The sequence below is a fragment of the Diorhabda sublineata genome, chromosome 3 (assembly GCF_026230105.1).
Source record: "Diorhabda sublineata isolate icDioSubl1.1 chromosome 3, icDioSubl1.1, whole genome shotgun sequence".
In the NCBI taxonomy this organism is placed as follows: Eukaryota; Metazoa; Arthropoda; class Insecta; order Coleoptera; family Chrysomelidae; genus Diorhabda; species Diorhabda sublineata.
The window spans coordinates 37,093,047-37,109,083 of record NC_079476.1 but is presented as its reverse complement, the minus strand read 5'-3'; the positions used below and the strand labels follow the sequence as shown (position 1 = coordinate 37,109,083).

At 32.4% G+C, this 16,037-nt stretch overlaps 1 protein-coding gene across 1 annotated transcript in view; it reads left to right on the top strand.

Annotated features, from left to right (window-relative positions):
* Positions 1-16,018, top strand: part of LOC130441773 (peflin-like) — a 50,559-nt gene extending 34,541 nt beyond the window's left edge. Inside the window, exons 2-4 of the mRNA XM_056775560.1 lie at positions 14,311-14,376; positions 14,561-14,818; positions 15,459-16,018. Of these exons, the coding sequence (XP_056631538.1) occupies positions 14,311-14,376; positions 14,561-14,818; positions 15,459-16,018 (884 nt within the window). The remainder of the gene's footprint in view (positions 1-14,310; positions 14,377-14,560; positions 14,819-15,458) is intronic.
* Positions 16,019-16,037: the final 19 nt, after the last annotated feature.

Sequence of the window (16,037 nt, the reverse complement as noted above, 5' to 3'; positions counted from 1 at the left end):
GAAGGGGGCAACGAATTTATTATTTTGATATGACAAAGGGTGGTGGTAATATTAGAGATTGTCTACATTATGATGTTATATAGAATTTTTAAAATTACGGCTTCCACTGTATATTGCTTAGTATCTACCCAATGTTAAAACGCAATTTAAAGGATTTAGAAATTCTAGGTTTTGATTTTCGGATTAGGTAATAAATTTCAAGTAATACTCTTAATGAATCCCTTAAGAGTTGTATTGTGAAATCGGACTACCTTTTCATTTACCTGAAATATCTCCGTCCCGAGTTGGCGCATCCTTATCTCAATGGATTAAAAATCGTCACGAGTTGTAGTACACTAATCGACTTAGCAGATGGCTTGCATTACTTAAGATAAATTTAACATTTTTTGTAAACGTAATAAAAATTGCAAAAATAGAAACTTTTGTTACTTTTCAGCATATTCCCTTTCTGTAAAATGAAATCTCATGACTCGTGAAGGAAATAATCGTTACCTTCAACTAATTTTTATTAATTATTCCACTGAATTAAGGAATTTATGTTTTTCATATTTAATTGTATCAATTCTAGAACCTGATTTCCAAATTTCACAAAAGTAATCTTGTATTTACATCGGAACTTAAAGATTGTTGTTATTTCCAGCCTCATATTTTCAAGTAACCAGTATCTCAAGCAGCATTAGGAAATTCAACTCTTCGAATCGATAGAGGTTTTATATATTTTATCAAAGAAGAGTAGCTACTTGTATATAAAATCAGATTTACAGAATCCGCGAATCAGCAGCGAAGGGAAAAAGGGCACTAGGTGTGGGTTTGGTGAATACTTTTCCATTAGACAGTCAGTTTGAAAAGTTGTTAATGCACGAGGCGGGGCGTTCTATTCACATTTTATGTGTATAAATATTCAAATAATCCTTTTAAAGCAGATTATAAAAGTAAACTTCGTATATGATGTTGTGGTTTTGCATTAACTCTCTGTCTGTGCACCTGGTGCTCTCCCAACGCTCATGAAATGATTATCCCGAGGGAGTCAGTCGGAGTTCATTGTTTGTTCCACGATTTTATGTAATCAGACCGATATATATATATATATATATATATATATATATATATATATATATATATATATATATATATATATATATATATATATATTGTTTGGGTATATAATTTTGACACTGATTCATGATGGAGTGGTTAATTATTCAAAATACCTAAACTTCTAAAACACACATGTCTACATCTGACATTTGACTCTAACCCTTTCACAGGGCTCTTAATGTTTTACGAGGAAGAAGAGATCAGCGTAAGGAACTGGTTCAGTCATAAGTCATGGTCTTTCGTATTTCTGGCTCTAAAAACCTCCCTTATGACATATCTGTGAGTTGAGAACATCGGCAGCTAAACAATCCCTTCAGAGTGAAGTCTTGAAATAGTTAAATTACCAAGTTAGTGATTCATACATGATCACAAGTAACATTGGCTGTTAAATTAGCTGAAGACATTTAAGGAGCTTTGAATAATAAATAATTGAACGAAAACTATTACAGATCAAATCCTATGGATCCTATTGCACTATCAATCAAGAGAAGAAAATATAACTTTGAATGTTTTGTGACTCTTTACACTGGTATCAAATCACTTCAACTACTATATTTAGCATGCTCAAGAGCTAAAAATGCTCAAATAGTATATTTTATTAGAAAGTTTGGAAAAACCAATCATATATGACTTATTTGAGAAGTTTAATCGTCAAAATAACCAATCTATCGACATCTTTAGCAGCAACATTCAGATGATCAATAGACCACAGTAATATTCAACAACGCTGAATCGATTCGCAATCAGATAGAATTGCAATTGAATCTTGATATTATATGAAAAACGCTATACATTAACAACCGCTTCTTTCAATCAGAAAATATATCTACCATCAAACATCTCTGGTTTGACAATCAACTAGTTACATTTCAATTTATTATAGTCGAAATTTTTCGTTCGCCAAATTCTTTGTGCAATATTTGGTATCCAGTAGTGATACCAAAATTAGAACTAAGATCACAAGTTTATGACTATTTTGTATAAGAAAATTTCAATTCAGTTTATACTTTTAAGTGAAGGAACTAACAAAACTAGTAACTAAGATCATAACCAGAAGATTACTACATATCTATGGCTCGTTATAACGAAGGCATTTCGATGAATTTTTTGTCTGATCAAATGAAAATATTCTAAAACTTTTTGCTTTTATTAACATTTCAACTATCAAAATTCAAAAAAATATATAGTCAGAGCATTTCTTTAAATGTACTATGTTGTAAATTCATTCCTTCCTCTTTTTTATATCATATAAGGTTTGCCAAAGAATATTAAGTTTACTCGGGTGTAAAGTACCTTTATGTTTAACTATAAAACAGAAAAAAGTGAATATTTATATATGAATTCTAATACCGACGAACAATTTTCAATATTGTTATGTATATGCTTCAAAAAATTGCTATATCTACCATTTTTCGTTAATTAATGCATTTAAATGTTCTTGATTTTAGCTTTACTCTGTTTTAAAATTAGTATTTTCTAATAATTTTTAAAAGAAAGATTAATTTTGACATGAATATCAAAATATAAATAAAATCAACTTATAACTATGTTTTTTTTTTGATATTTCATGGTTCGTTAATGCAGTTCTGTTTTTTTTATCGTATTGATGACCTCTTAGTCTATTTTCCAAATACTGAGATGTTTGCCCTATGTAGACAGCATCACAATTAGTACAAGGCACTTGATATATAATATTACTTCTTTTGTTTTTTTTTTGAGAATATGCAATAAGGAAAATCAGCTCAAACATAACTTCATTAAACTGTATGTATCTACAACATATCATCACACTACAAAAAACCATGGAAAGTAGCTCCAAAGCCAACAGAACCTCATTGTACATCAATTTCGTACATCAGCCCTCAGCAGATTTATCGAGACTTCTACTAGAAGAATATTCAAACAATGGAAAACACTGCTAGAACATTTGAAGAACCTTCTCCAGCAATCATCCAAGGGACTAAATCTGGGAAAACTATGCGAATCATCCAAAGCTTAGATGAGAATAGCTGGAGCGTAGTGCTAGTAATGAAAACTAGAGGAATCTCGAGTATGAGTAGATTTTATCGAAACGCTAACTTGGAAAACTGAATCAATGTTTAAGGAACGATTACAAGGAAATCGCTAGTTTTACGTTAATTAACTAAGAAATCTTTGTTCAAGAAAATTGAAATATCTATAAAAATACGCATCGCTAAAATTTTTCAGATTGATAATCGACGAATTTTGAGTAAAAAATGCGATTACTGTTAAAAAGTCAATAGTCGTAACGATGTACTTTATCAATGACAATGAAATTTTATCGGCCCTTATTTTTTTGAGATTTTTTTTATTAACTGTTGTTAATCATTAACATGAGATAGATCGATGTATTCACTACCAATAATATGGAGCTCCACCGCAATTTTGTACGTACCTACAGTTAGATATTTAAACGAGGTTTTTCCCAATAGATGGATTGGAAGGCGTGGAACCATCGAATGGCCGGCTAAATCCCCCGATTTGACTTCTCTCGATTACTTCTTATGGGGTTATTTAAAATCTAAGTTATATTCTAATATTGCTAAAAGTTATGAAAACGGAAGAGATTAACAAAATGTTGTACGAGAATTCTAAAATCGCTTTGGTTGGAAATACATTTTACAGCTTAAAAATTATGATTGTACCAAATTTGAAAAACTATATTACTGAACAGAGGGCTAAAATCCCTTTACAACAAACTACTGGGAGGCGGGGATGATATTTTCATAATGTGAATTGTCAATTTAAGAATAAAAATCGAACTGTTGCAAGTTTTTTTTTAAATAGTACATAATAACGCTAAAATTGATTTTAGAATTATAACTATGTTCCTTACTATTACCAATTTCTAGATTTTAGATAGACAAGATAAGGAACTAAAGGACTCAAAGATAATTGAAATTCTATCAAGGATCTAACAGTTTTTTCATTCATATTTCAACAGATATTCGAGACGAAGGATTTCAAAATACAAATATAATCTAGAGTTTTATATTGTAAATGATTAAAGCTGATGAAAAATTGGTTCAAAAGATTTCTTCCTCGCTCTACTAAGAACCGCTACTGACTTTGGGGGGTTGTAGGATCGTTTAATTCCGGCAGCGACAACGCAGTGGTGCTATGTCAACTGCGTCGTGCTCGATGATTACTTATGTAAACATGATATAGGGGGGTAATTGGGCGTGCAATCAATGGAGTTTGCAGCCCTTTCGCGTTTAGCATCGTAAATGAACTGCAATCACACCACACCAACTAAACTCATCCGTTGAACGTTCAACGTTCTACGGTTTTCTCTTTATTAATTCACCCACAATTTGCTAATGTTTACTGGGACTGATTTTCATCCAGTCTTGAGAATATTAAGCGGAGATGATGAAATATGGCAACCAGTAAAGTTGATTATGATTATATAGAAATCTCCATATTTATCTGGAATTCATAAATTGGATACTTCTAAAGAACTCTTTCAATTTTCTAATTCAAATTTTGTCTCTTATAAAAAGAAAATACAGTGTGTTTAGGAAAATTGAATCCTATACGACGTGCCCAAGAAGATTGATGATAATGATGCTGATTATGTTTTTAATTGCATTTTTGATAAAACTAAGATAGGGAAATCTCCTCTCTCGAAAAATGCCTTCATGAATACTTGGAAAGGTTTTGAGTCCTACACCGAAATTACAAATCACCCAATGGAGCTGGAAAACAGATAATTAGCTTACAGTTTTCACTGGTCCTGAAGGAATAATCATTTCTAGGAATGAAGGTTCTCCCAAAACTTGTTAGAACATCGACTCGATTCATCATCAGGTTTTTTTTAACAATCAGAATACTTTTTACATTCAATAGGTTAATTTGCTCGCGAGTGTTAGATAATCTAACATCTATAATGTCTTGATGAGGCTTACTTCCAGTGATGCAACCTCTTGTACCTCATATTAGGTCTATTGGCCAACTTTTTTTAGCCTTTTCGTGTTCCGCGGCGTTAATAACTCCTTTAGTAGTGGATTTGGGTGGGTTTCTATAGTTTGGTGGTATTTGATGATTCTCTCTTGGATAACATCTTGTACAGTGGGCACTCCCAGTGCGATTTGTTACATACCATGGAGCATCTACTAGCTGACGGAGTATTTTAGATTGGGATCTCTGAATGATATTTGTATTAGATTTAGAAGCGCAGCCTCACAGCTCTATTCCATATGTCCATATATGCTTGATGACAGATTTGTAGATAAGGACTTTGCTCCAAACCTTAGCGTCGCCTTAAGAATATTGTTTACTATACCTATACCTGTAACTTTTGGCAAATGAGGAAAGGAATTTCTCTAAATTAAAATATATTAACACGTTTCTTTTCTTCCCTTTTAATCATATGATGTATTTTTGCTAATTTGATTATGCAGTAATGTAGAATGTGCTTGTTTAGGAGTGTTGGCAAGATATTTTTTTATATGTACTCTTTTGTATTATTTTATTAATTTTGTTATAGTATCTACCTTATAAAATGAACGTTTTTTTTTATAATCTAAAATCATTTTTTCATTATTATTCTCAAATAAAGATATGCACTGCAGACCAAATGTTTAAGTACAGTAAAAGTCAAAATATTATAATTTTTTTTCGTAGGTTCTGCATGGTAAACTAATTATTGTAAATATCTTATATTATCTAAAGGAGCGGTAATTTGTTTGTTTCTCCAAAAAAGCTAGTGCGGGCGCTGCTCCAAAATAAACTCCCCTAAGTTTAAATTGCACTTTTTCTGACATACCCCCAACTTTGCTATTTGTTGTAAGGAAGTTTTCCTTATAACTTTTTGCATCTGTTATCTCTTTATCTATCCTTTCTTATCTTTATAGCAAAATAGAAAAAATTACATGTGTTTGATGAGACAACTTAATAGCTCTGTATGAAGCAAGCGACTAAATAATGTCATATAAAACTACTATAATAATACATTTGAACTATTTGAATTTTTAATTGTATTAATATAAAATTAAAACTAACATACAGGTTCCTTCACGACGAGCTGAATCAATATTTATATGAGAAAGTACTGGGACTAGTGTTCTGAAATAATTTCAGTTTTATGAAACTTCCGGTTATACCGAAAGTGGACCCAAACTTCGTTATTTTAAACGGAATGCTATAGTTTTTATTAAATTTTTGGAATCTACGTAAAATTTCATTATAACTTTATATAAGGCATAGTATGCCTAAAGTCCACCATTTTTTAATTATTTCACATTTTCGAAATTTTTTGGACACACGCAGTCCTCCACTAAAAAAATTATATTTCTAAGTTTAAGTGAGTCAGGTATAATATTTTTGGTGTTTGGACAAATAACACTTACAGCTTTCAAAATCTGTGAAAACCTTGACAAAAATTTATATAGGGTGTTCAGAAAATGGTGCCGAATTCCGCTATCTAAAAATTTCGAAAACTTTACTAATTCATATATCTCAAATTAACGGTTTTTGTAAAAACTTGAAAAAACTGAAATTTTCATAGTTTTTAATTGTCGGTTGTCCGGAGCGACCAAAGAAAGCTAACATATCAACAAACAATAAAAACACCTTGACATTACCTTTTTTTTTGGTCTAAAATGACGATGTTTGGGTTCACTTCCGCTATAACCTGAAGTTTCAGAGAACTGAAATTATTTTAGCATTTCGGAAACCCATGCAAGCAACTTTGGTCCCAGTACTTTCCCATATGCATATCGATTCAGCTCGTCGTGAAGGACCCTGTACATATTGTCCACGAAAAATAAATGTACGTTTCTCATGATTTAACCTTCTATTGTGATACAAAAAAATCCAATTAGGATTGTTCATCAACATAAAATTATCGTTATTATTTGAGATACCCCTATATCAATTAAGTTAAACGCTTTGTTTTGATTCTACTGCTCAAATTTCATTGGTTCTAATCATTCACCCGCACGTTATGAAAACAAACAAAAGCCAAACAGACATAGCAGTAGGCGGTGGTGCTCGCATTTTGTTCAATCACGATGCTCATTTGTTTTAATCATAACTGGAGCCGGAAATTGTCTTTCCGATATTTTGATGTCTGTCATATTTAGTTTTTAACCGTTGGATGTTTCGTTTTAGGTTACTTTTCTCGTTTTTTATTGTTGTTTCCCAAACGGCGCGAGCTTCGTATTATCTTATTTTTAGCGTGTCAAAATTAATCGTCATCATTTGGATTATTATTACCTACATAATATTAACAAATAATATTTCATTGTTTTTCCTGATTTCCTCAGTAATCAGCACTTAACTATGTCACTAATTCAATGTCTTCTTATCACTTCACGATGGATTGTCTCGAGATTTTGCTAAATGTAAATCTGTTCACATGCTTTCGTACCTCGACTCTTCGCACAGGTCTCTGTGGAGGTTGCTGTTTCGACCAGCAGCATTGATAATAAGTCATCGCTATTTACTATTGCTTGAGCAGACATACCTCCAAAGATACATGCCCCATATCCACTTGATAGGTATTCGACCAATGTGCTTATACGCAAAATCTGTATGCAAGTATTTGTTGAGGCAAATGCGTCCACGCATTTACTTGATTAAATACTTCTTATAGTTTCTTGCATCTTGTTTGGCTTTGTCAACTTCTACCAGTATACATGTAAGCTGGAGTTTCTGGAATCGTTGTTGACATTTAAACTAAGCTCAGCTCAATTTACCTTCAGTCTCTGAAGACGATAACTTGGAGTGTTGGTGTAGTGGTAGCAGTTTCTGCTATTGGTGTATCAAAAAGGAAGAAGAGTCAGCCAAGAACAATACCTTTGTGATACACTAGCATTCATTGGTAAAGCTCTGAATATTGATCTATTCCGAAAGACTTTTAGCTTATAATCGAATCTTTGATTCAAAGTTTTGTCGAAAGCTTGATGCACACCGCTGAACATAATTTTTTTTTTCAAAGCATTTTCTAGTTAACCTGCTTATGGATTTCTTCTATTATTGTATGCTTTTCTCTTCCTTACCTCGCTAAAACGTCATGGGGACGTCGCCAGCTCCGTAGCCGTGGCTATGGTCGCTTATGGTTGCCAAGAAGATCTTTCAGTCAGGTTTCTCAGTCCTCGTATCGAGAATTAACGCCTCGAAGACTCTGCAACATTACTCAACGTCGCGACTATTGGAACACCAGTAGTTAGTATAGTTCAAGTTGGCGGATTTGGCGGTTACGACCAGAAGTTTCATTTATTATCAGTAGGTAAATTGCGGACGTCTTCATCAAGAACAAACATAATTTTATTTTTGGTTTGCATTTGTATCTATGTGGAAATACTTTTTATAATGTTTCAACTAATGACAACCATAATAATCTTGCATTGCGGTATCCTATAAACATGGTCGATTTTGAATTTCTACGATTAATCTTTCTGTATCGAAATTCATTTGCTTCAATCTTGGCGGCCGAATAGACCCTGAGTAAGTGAGTTGCATCTTGATTGTGTACATGAGGCCTCTTTTATGCACGCGTCTTTTTTCGCTGGTCGCGGGGCGACAAGAAACGCGCGTTTATTATCGTTTGTCGTTATGAACAGTCAGTTTGTAGAGTTGTGTTGATGTGTGAAGAAGTACCATGGAAAATCTGGACGTTGAATTGTTTTTGACGCAATAAAAGAAAAAACATATTTGTTTGTATTTATCTCAACCTTGATAACTTTTCCTCTGGATCAAACGCAAATCCCCGTACCATCTCCACATTTGTAATAAAAGCTTTTTACATAGCTCATCAAATGAGTCGACATACGGTAATAATTGAAGAATTTCTCCCTGTCGAGTCTTAATTCTGCATGAAGTGTAAAATATACGCCTCTGAGAAGCACTATTAATTGGATGCACACATCCCAACGTCTCTGTCGTCTTTTTTCAATGAAATTTTTATAGATCCATTTTTAATCACTGCCGTTGTGTGGTCCACTTGCAACAGTTAAAACTGATCAAATTTGAAAGCTGCACGCGACAAGAAACGCTTGGATTTGTCGCCCCGCGACCAGCGACAAAAAACGCGTGCATAGAAGAGGCCTAATACTGATGACACCGCCAGGTCGTCACAGTACGAGTGGATAAATGTCAAAAGGATCCGTTCCTCCTTGTTCGCTTTGCGCATGCGCTGCGTCTCGGCGGGTACTTTTGAAATAGTATTTGTTCATTCAAACTGTAAAGGATTTTCATGAAATTGAAATTTACTCGAAAAAAGTTCAAATTTGAGCTTTGTTTGTTGCATATTAGTTAGTTTGATTTTGATATTAATTAACAATAACATTCTTCGATTACAAGAAACTTCAGAAAATTGGATTTGAATTAGTTGGTGACTAGTTTTGTTTCATTAAAATGTTGATAACAAAAATTGATATTTGTTCAGAAAATTTTTTCGATAAAATTTGGGTGGACTTTTGTTCTATTCACTATTTTTTTTTTTAATTAATTCAAATTGTTCTCTTTTGATATTACTAACGCATTGACAACATTCCTTAACAATAAATTGGATTTATTATCATTTGTTAGTTTTGGGATTTTAATGTAAAGTATTAAATAAAGGGATTTGAGTGTATTACTATTTTTTTTATTTCAGATTGTATGAATTGTTACAACAAATATCTTTTCCTTAACTTTACTATTTTTCCAGACTATCTTTAAAGTAGTATAGCCATTGAATGAAAATTTACATACAAAAATATTCGAATACTAAATATTTTCACATAACTCAACATTAACCAAGAAAATAAATTTGAAAAATGTGTATTTATAGATTAGATATTGAAATTGTTTGATGGTTGAGAAAGAAATCAAGTACAAAGTTTCTACCTGGGGCGTTTGACATTTGACGTTACGTTCCAGACCATGCGCAAAGCGAGCAAGGACGTTTGACATTTATCCACTCGTGTCACAGTCACACAGCGAGCTGTCAGTCTTGGCTACGCTTCCAAATTAGCGACGTTGCCAACACGTGAATTAACGACAATATATTTCAATACAAATTATTTGGATACGTAGCCGTCGAGGACGCCATGGCTTCTCGATGAGGTAAGGCCCTAAAACTAAATTGCTGTGAGGGATTGTGCAGATGAGTTTGATTCCTTTGAAAACCAGTTCTACAGTAATTTCTTATATGGTAGGCAATGATGATATTGTTCTTTGTGACGAACTTTTTTAACAAGATTCCCAATATTTTAGGAATCAGGATAATTTCCGACATTTTTAGTAAACAGCCACGTTTCTACTGAGAGTCTCATTGCATAAATATCCTATTTTGACTATTGCTTTCCTGGCTTAAGAATTATCCTTCTTATTGGATCAAAACCAACAATTAGCTCAGAGTTGTGGGTAGATATTGTACTAAGGATATTTATAGGATAAATAATTGTTTGATTTGTTGTTCAATAGTGAACACAATATCAGCTGTTAATAAATGAATAGAATCAATCCTTTTGAGAAAAGAAAATATTTTTTAGCCGTGGTACCAACATTAGGTACATCGGGGATTTTTAATTATTTTAAATACATAACAATAGTTCTATGAAAATCGTTTCAAAGAACTTATTCATTCGCCGTGTATAATCTAATATAAAATTATCTAATTTAATAATAAATCACGTGAGAATATCTATTTATTTGAATAAAAACTAACGTGGGAAAACAATAAGCGAATGACTTACTGATATATTTAAGGGCCAATTCTAAAGGGTCTTGAACAAATAACATTGAAAAGGACATTGTTTGAACTGATAAAATGCTAACAAAATATAGAATAGACCACTTGACTATAAGTTTGTATACAGGGCTAGTAAACAATGATTTAGTTTTAGAAGGAAATAACATTTTTATCGGTAAAACCTTTATTTTACGAGATTCATGAATCAAGGGTAATTTTGAAATAAATAAGTTATTTAACTTTTAAGTTTCATTCAATAAGAATTCACAAATAATATGTCCAAAAACGCGTTTGTTTCTGCAATCGCTACTTCATTTGTCTCAAATCGCTACTTACCAAGCTATTTTCCAAAATTTGAGATTAAAAATAAATCTGAGAGAGCCAAATTAGGTGAATATAAAGAATGAACCAATAAATCATAACGGAATTCGTTCAATTTTTCTGCTAAAATATTCGACGATTAGTGCATTGTCTGATGGACATCGACTTTTTGATTCAACATATGCAGTTATTTTTTCTCAAGTGTGACGTCCAAAAAATGTACAATCGACCCTCCAAATCTATCAGATGTATGAAAAAATTTGACAGATGACAAATGACATTTAAAACATTTCCGGCGCAACGTAACATTATCAAAATATGAATGTTTCATTTGAGTTGTATTTTGACTAATATTGGAAAATTGAATCATACATACCATTAAAGTATTTGAAAAATCATTTGACCTCTTCACATTTTCTTTGAATGATAAAATTCAAAAATGCTCAAGAATGCTATACCTGGGCTCACCTTCATATGTTATAATTTGTACGACTACAAAAACTATCTTCTTTCTAATAATACTTTAGAAATTTCTGTTTGCCAAAATTGGCACGTTCCTGTGTCCATTCAAGCACATTCTCATCGGCTGCATACAAGTAGTACTTAACAACCCCACAGAAATCAAAAAACTTTTGGATTCACTCAAATTTACAAAGCTGTACCTTGTTACCATGTTAAACTTGAAAAACATGAATATCTACTACGCATTTTTGGAATTTTCTTGGAAATTAGAAGTGAGTTTTTGGGTCTGTATCAATCTTGCTATGTATCAATTGAAAATCACAAATACCAAACAACCCTCTTAAAAATAAGTCTGTCGTGGATTTGCATTTCTTTGATCTTTAATATGGGAAAAGAATCGTAGTACTTTATGATTTAAAAGTTATAAATGTCCTGGCCTGTTTAGAAATCCCAGTTAATTGTTAAAACGACGGCGATCTATTTTGTGTTTTTTTTATAATCAATCTACATTTGGGTTTAATTCTTTAATGAGCAATTGCGGTGAGGACCATAAATTTCGTGCTTGAAAAAGAAGATTGATTGTCTATTTGCCGTCAAAATAATTTTTAAATCAATCCATATGTCATAATATTTGAAAGTTTTAATTTTATTATTATTAAAAACGAGTCCAAATTATGAGTGACCCAAAATACAGCAATAAATTTTATAGTAAGTCCATAATTATATTATTAAAGATTCATTGATAAAATTAATATAAAAGATCGTTAATTAGTGACTCAAACCTGATTTCTCTTAGTCACTAGAATTTCTCCTATCAGATCAATTGAATGTATCAATGCTGTCAGTTAATTTTTTCTGCAACATTTTTATAATTTTCAGTTTAATATCGTTTTTCAGTAAAATAACACAAATAATTACAAACAATTTTTCAGTTTTTTCATAAATATTACATCTTAAGTTTCCATTTAATTTTCTATCCATATTCATCGATCAATAAGTTTCCTTTCTATGCCATAATTATGATTTTTATTTCGACTCAAATTAGGTCTCTTTTATATAAATATTTGGTTAATATTTCATTTCTTTTAATATGTTTTTTAAAAGCATATTCCACTCTACAAGGTAACTGCGTGTGAACATCTATGTACCATATTGACAGATGATGGTAATATAACAAATAAATCAACCAGATTATACAAATGCAACTGAAAATTGTATATTGTCAAAGAAGGACATAGCCAAGATGACCACAATTGAAACATCTAATAGAATACCAGGAAAAATAACGAAATAACGAAATAAGAGCAAATAATAAAAAATAAAGAGGAAATAGCTAATTTAGAATGAGCTGGTCTACGAGATGTAGATCGAGAGGAAAGTAGACAGACCAAATGAGGAAGATAAGAAAGGAAAAACGCTAACTGGAATGAAATCATTAGCAGGAGACAAGGAAGACTGTAATCCTCCTCCGATACTCTAAAAGATCTGGAAACAGATAATACGCACTGAAGATTAGATCTGAAGGAAAATCTTTTCTATTTACTTCGATGTTACTGTTAATTGTTTTTTCCTTTCTCCAAGTATTTAATAAACTATATATATATATATATTGTGTATCCCAATATACATAACCTTAAGTCAGGTGTGTAGGGATGAATTTTTGGTGATATACCGACCCAAAAAATCCTCTTTCTATGCACAAACAGCTCCAGATATAGCTCTGAATAAATAATTCGCTGTTATTTTTATTGCATCATGAGGAAACACGACGTTCATTTGGAATAATCTTTTTCGTGCTAAAATAAAATCTAAAATAGTTTAAATTCACTATAAAAATAATTATTTTAGTTTTTATCTTATATTTTGTGATGTAACCTAATCTTTCGAACTCGGCCTGACCTAGAGATGGCGGTAGCTGCTTGAAAAATATTCATATGATCAGTATTTGTTTGGCAGCCAACAATAGTGAACGTTTTCAGTGAATTTGTAAAAATGAAAAAAATTGTTCATCGTTATGTGATACAATACTTTTATCTGAAAGGCATTAGCTCAACCAATATAAAAGCTGAACTAGATCCTACTCTAGATGAAACTGCTCCTTCGTTGGTCAACAGTAAAATATTTGGCAGCATCGCAGAGTGGTCGACCAAATGAAGTGACGATTCCAGAAGAAAATTCCCAAAGCGGTACTGGATGATCGCCGACTGAAAGTGTGGTGAATCACATAATAACTAAAAATTTGGACATGAGAAAGCTGTGCGCAAAATGGGTGTCGCGTTTTGTCACAAGAGAACAAAAACAGCGTCGTGAAGATGTTTCCATCGATTGTTTGGCAATGTTTCATAGAAATGAAGCCGAATATTGCACCTTTTGATAACCAGGGATGCAACGGGGGTCCAACAAAAGATCAATCAAAACAATGGCCTGAAAAAGGCGAACCAGTGCCAAAGAAGACAAAGACCGTTCCATCTGCAGGTATAATTTTCATTGACTATCTTGAAAAAGCAAAATACTATCAATGGCGAGTATTATGCGACGTTTGAGCAAAGAAATTAAACAAAAACCGCCGCATTTGGATGAGAAGAAAGTTTTCTTTATTGAGCCAAATACTTCTGGATCCAGCCTCGAAAGTAAATTCTAACGAAAAAGCTATTTGAGTGAAGAGACTTATTTATCGATAATATATAGTTTGGTTATTGAATATTCAAACGTATCTATCTTTTCAGATGATAATTGTGATGGTCCAACAACTGAAGAAAGGCTCAAGTTAATAACATCTATTCCATCATTTAGTAAGTATGTATATCATTTGACACGAAGGAATTGCTCGAAATTTTCTTCGAGTTCATAATTTTTTTACATGATTTCATTGAAAAAAGTTGCACGTACCATAAACTATTTCTAATGTCTCAATTTTCCGGAAATGGAGATGAAGAATATCGTGTGAGCCCTAAATAATATTTTAATTGATTCCAGTACCGTCTCGATCGCCGAGTGGTGAATTATTTCATAAACGCGAATTAATGGATCCACGAGAATTATTGGAACAACGCGAATTAATGGAACAGCAGGAATTATTAGAGCAGCATAAGCTAATGGAAAAAAGAAGGTTTCTGGAAGAGCAACAGCAGTACATAGAAGATCAAAAACGCGCTTTGAGCATTACCCGGAGTATGAATAGAAGAGATTTAATGGAAGTCCAAAAAAAATCCTTATTTTCCGGATTGATAGGAGGTAATCCTATATTGCTCTATTTAGATTAAAATTTTGAGATAAATATGTAGATTACATAAGGGTTGGGTTTTGCAATCGAATAATAGATGGCATTAATGAGTTGTGGCAACACCGTATTGTGAACATTGACGTTTGTTATTGCGAAGCCAGGCCTTTCTAGCATAGAATCGCTTCGTCCAACTTTTTGTAAGGAAGCACCATCGCAAACGATTTGCAGACATATAGAGGCCCCTCTAAGTGAATATTTGAAGAGCAAAAACATCAAAGTGATTTCTCATTGCTCGTATTTACCTGATTTGTCACGCACGGACAGTTGTTGAAGACTTTCAAAACCATATTTTCACGATATCATGTTCAGAGTGGAAAACATGTTTCCAGAACTGGTTTGAGTGTATACGAAATGGGCGAATATTTGGACAAGCTATAAATAAGAGTGACGTCTTTATCAATCTTCTTAAATTTTATTTGGAGGATGAAAATACGTTTTTCCATTTGTTTGTAGTGTATTTGGTATGACTATTGATACCGAATATTGAATAAATAACTCTAGCGCAAAATGTTCAAAAGGTCACTGGGTCCGGAAGTATCATAATTAGATATGAAATTTCGATATGGGACGATCATTTTTACTTTATTTCAGATAGCCGAGGAAAGAAACTGGGAAACATAACGACAAACATATCCAGAAACCAAGCAATACATCCAGCTGTAGAAAAATGGTTCACCGCTATGGACACTAAAAACGAAGGTAGAATTTCGTCGAAAGAACTTCAACAAGCCTTCGAAATTTTTCAAGGAAAACGATTTTCTGACGCAGCTTGTAAATTCGTCGTTAGAATATTCGATCTAGATAAAAACGGTGGATTGGATATTAAAGAATTCGAAACACTATACTACCATATAAAACTGTGGATAAACGCTTTCAATACTTACGATAAAGCCAGCTCTGGATTTTTAGACGAAAACGAATTGGATTATGCGTTGAGACTTCTAGATATTCATTTCTCTCCTGATTTTATACATTTTTTAGTAACCAGAAGCAATCCAAACGCTAAGAAAATTTCTTTAGATCAATACATCATAACTTGCATTCAAATACAAAAGTTTACCGACGAATTTAAACGTAGAGATCCTAATTACACCGGAAACATCAATATTAAATATGAAGACTTTCTCGAAATGATACTCAGATGTTTGTAGAATCAATTGAATGCATTTG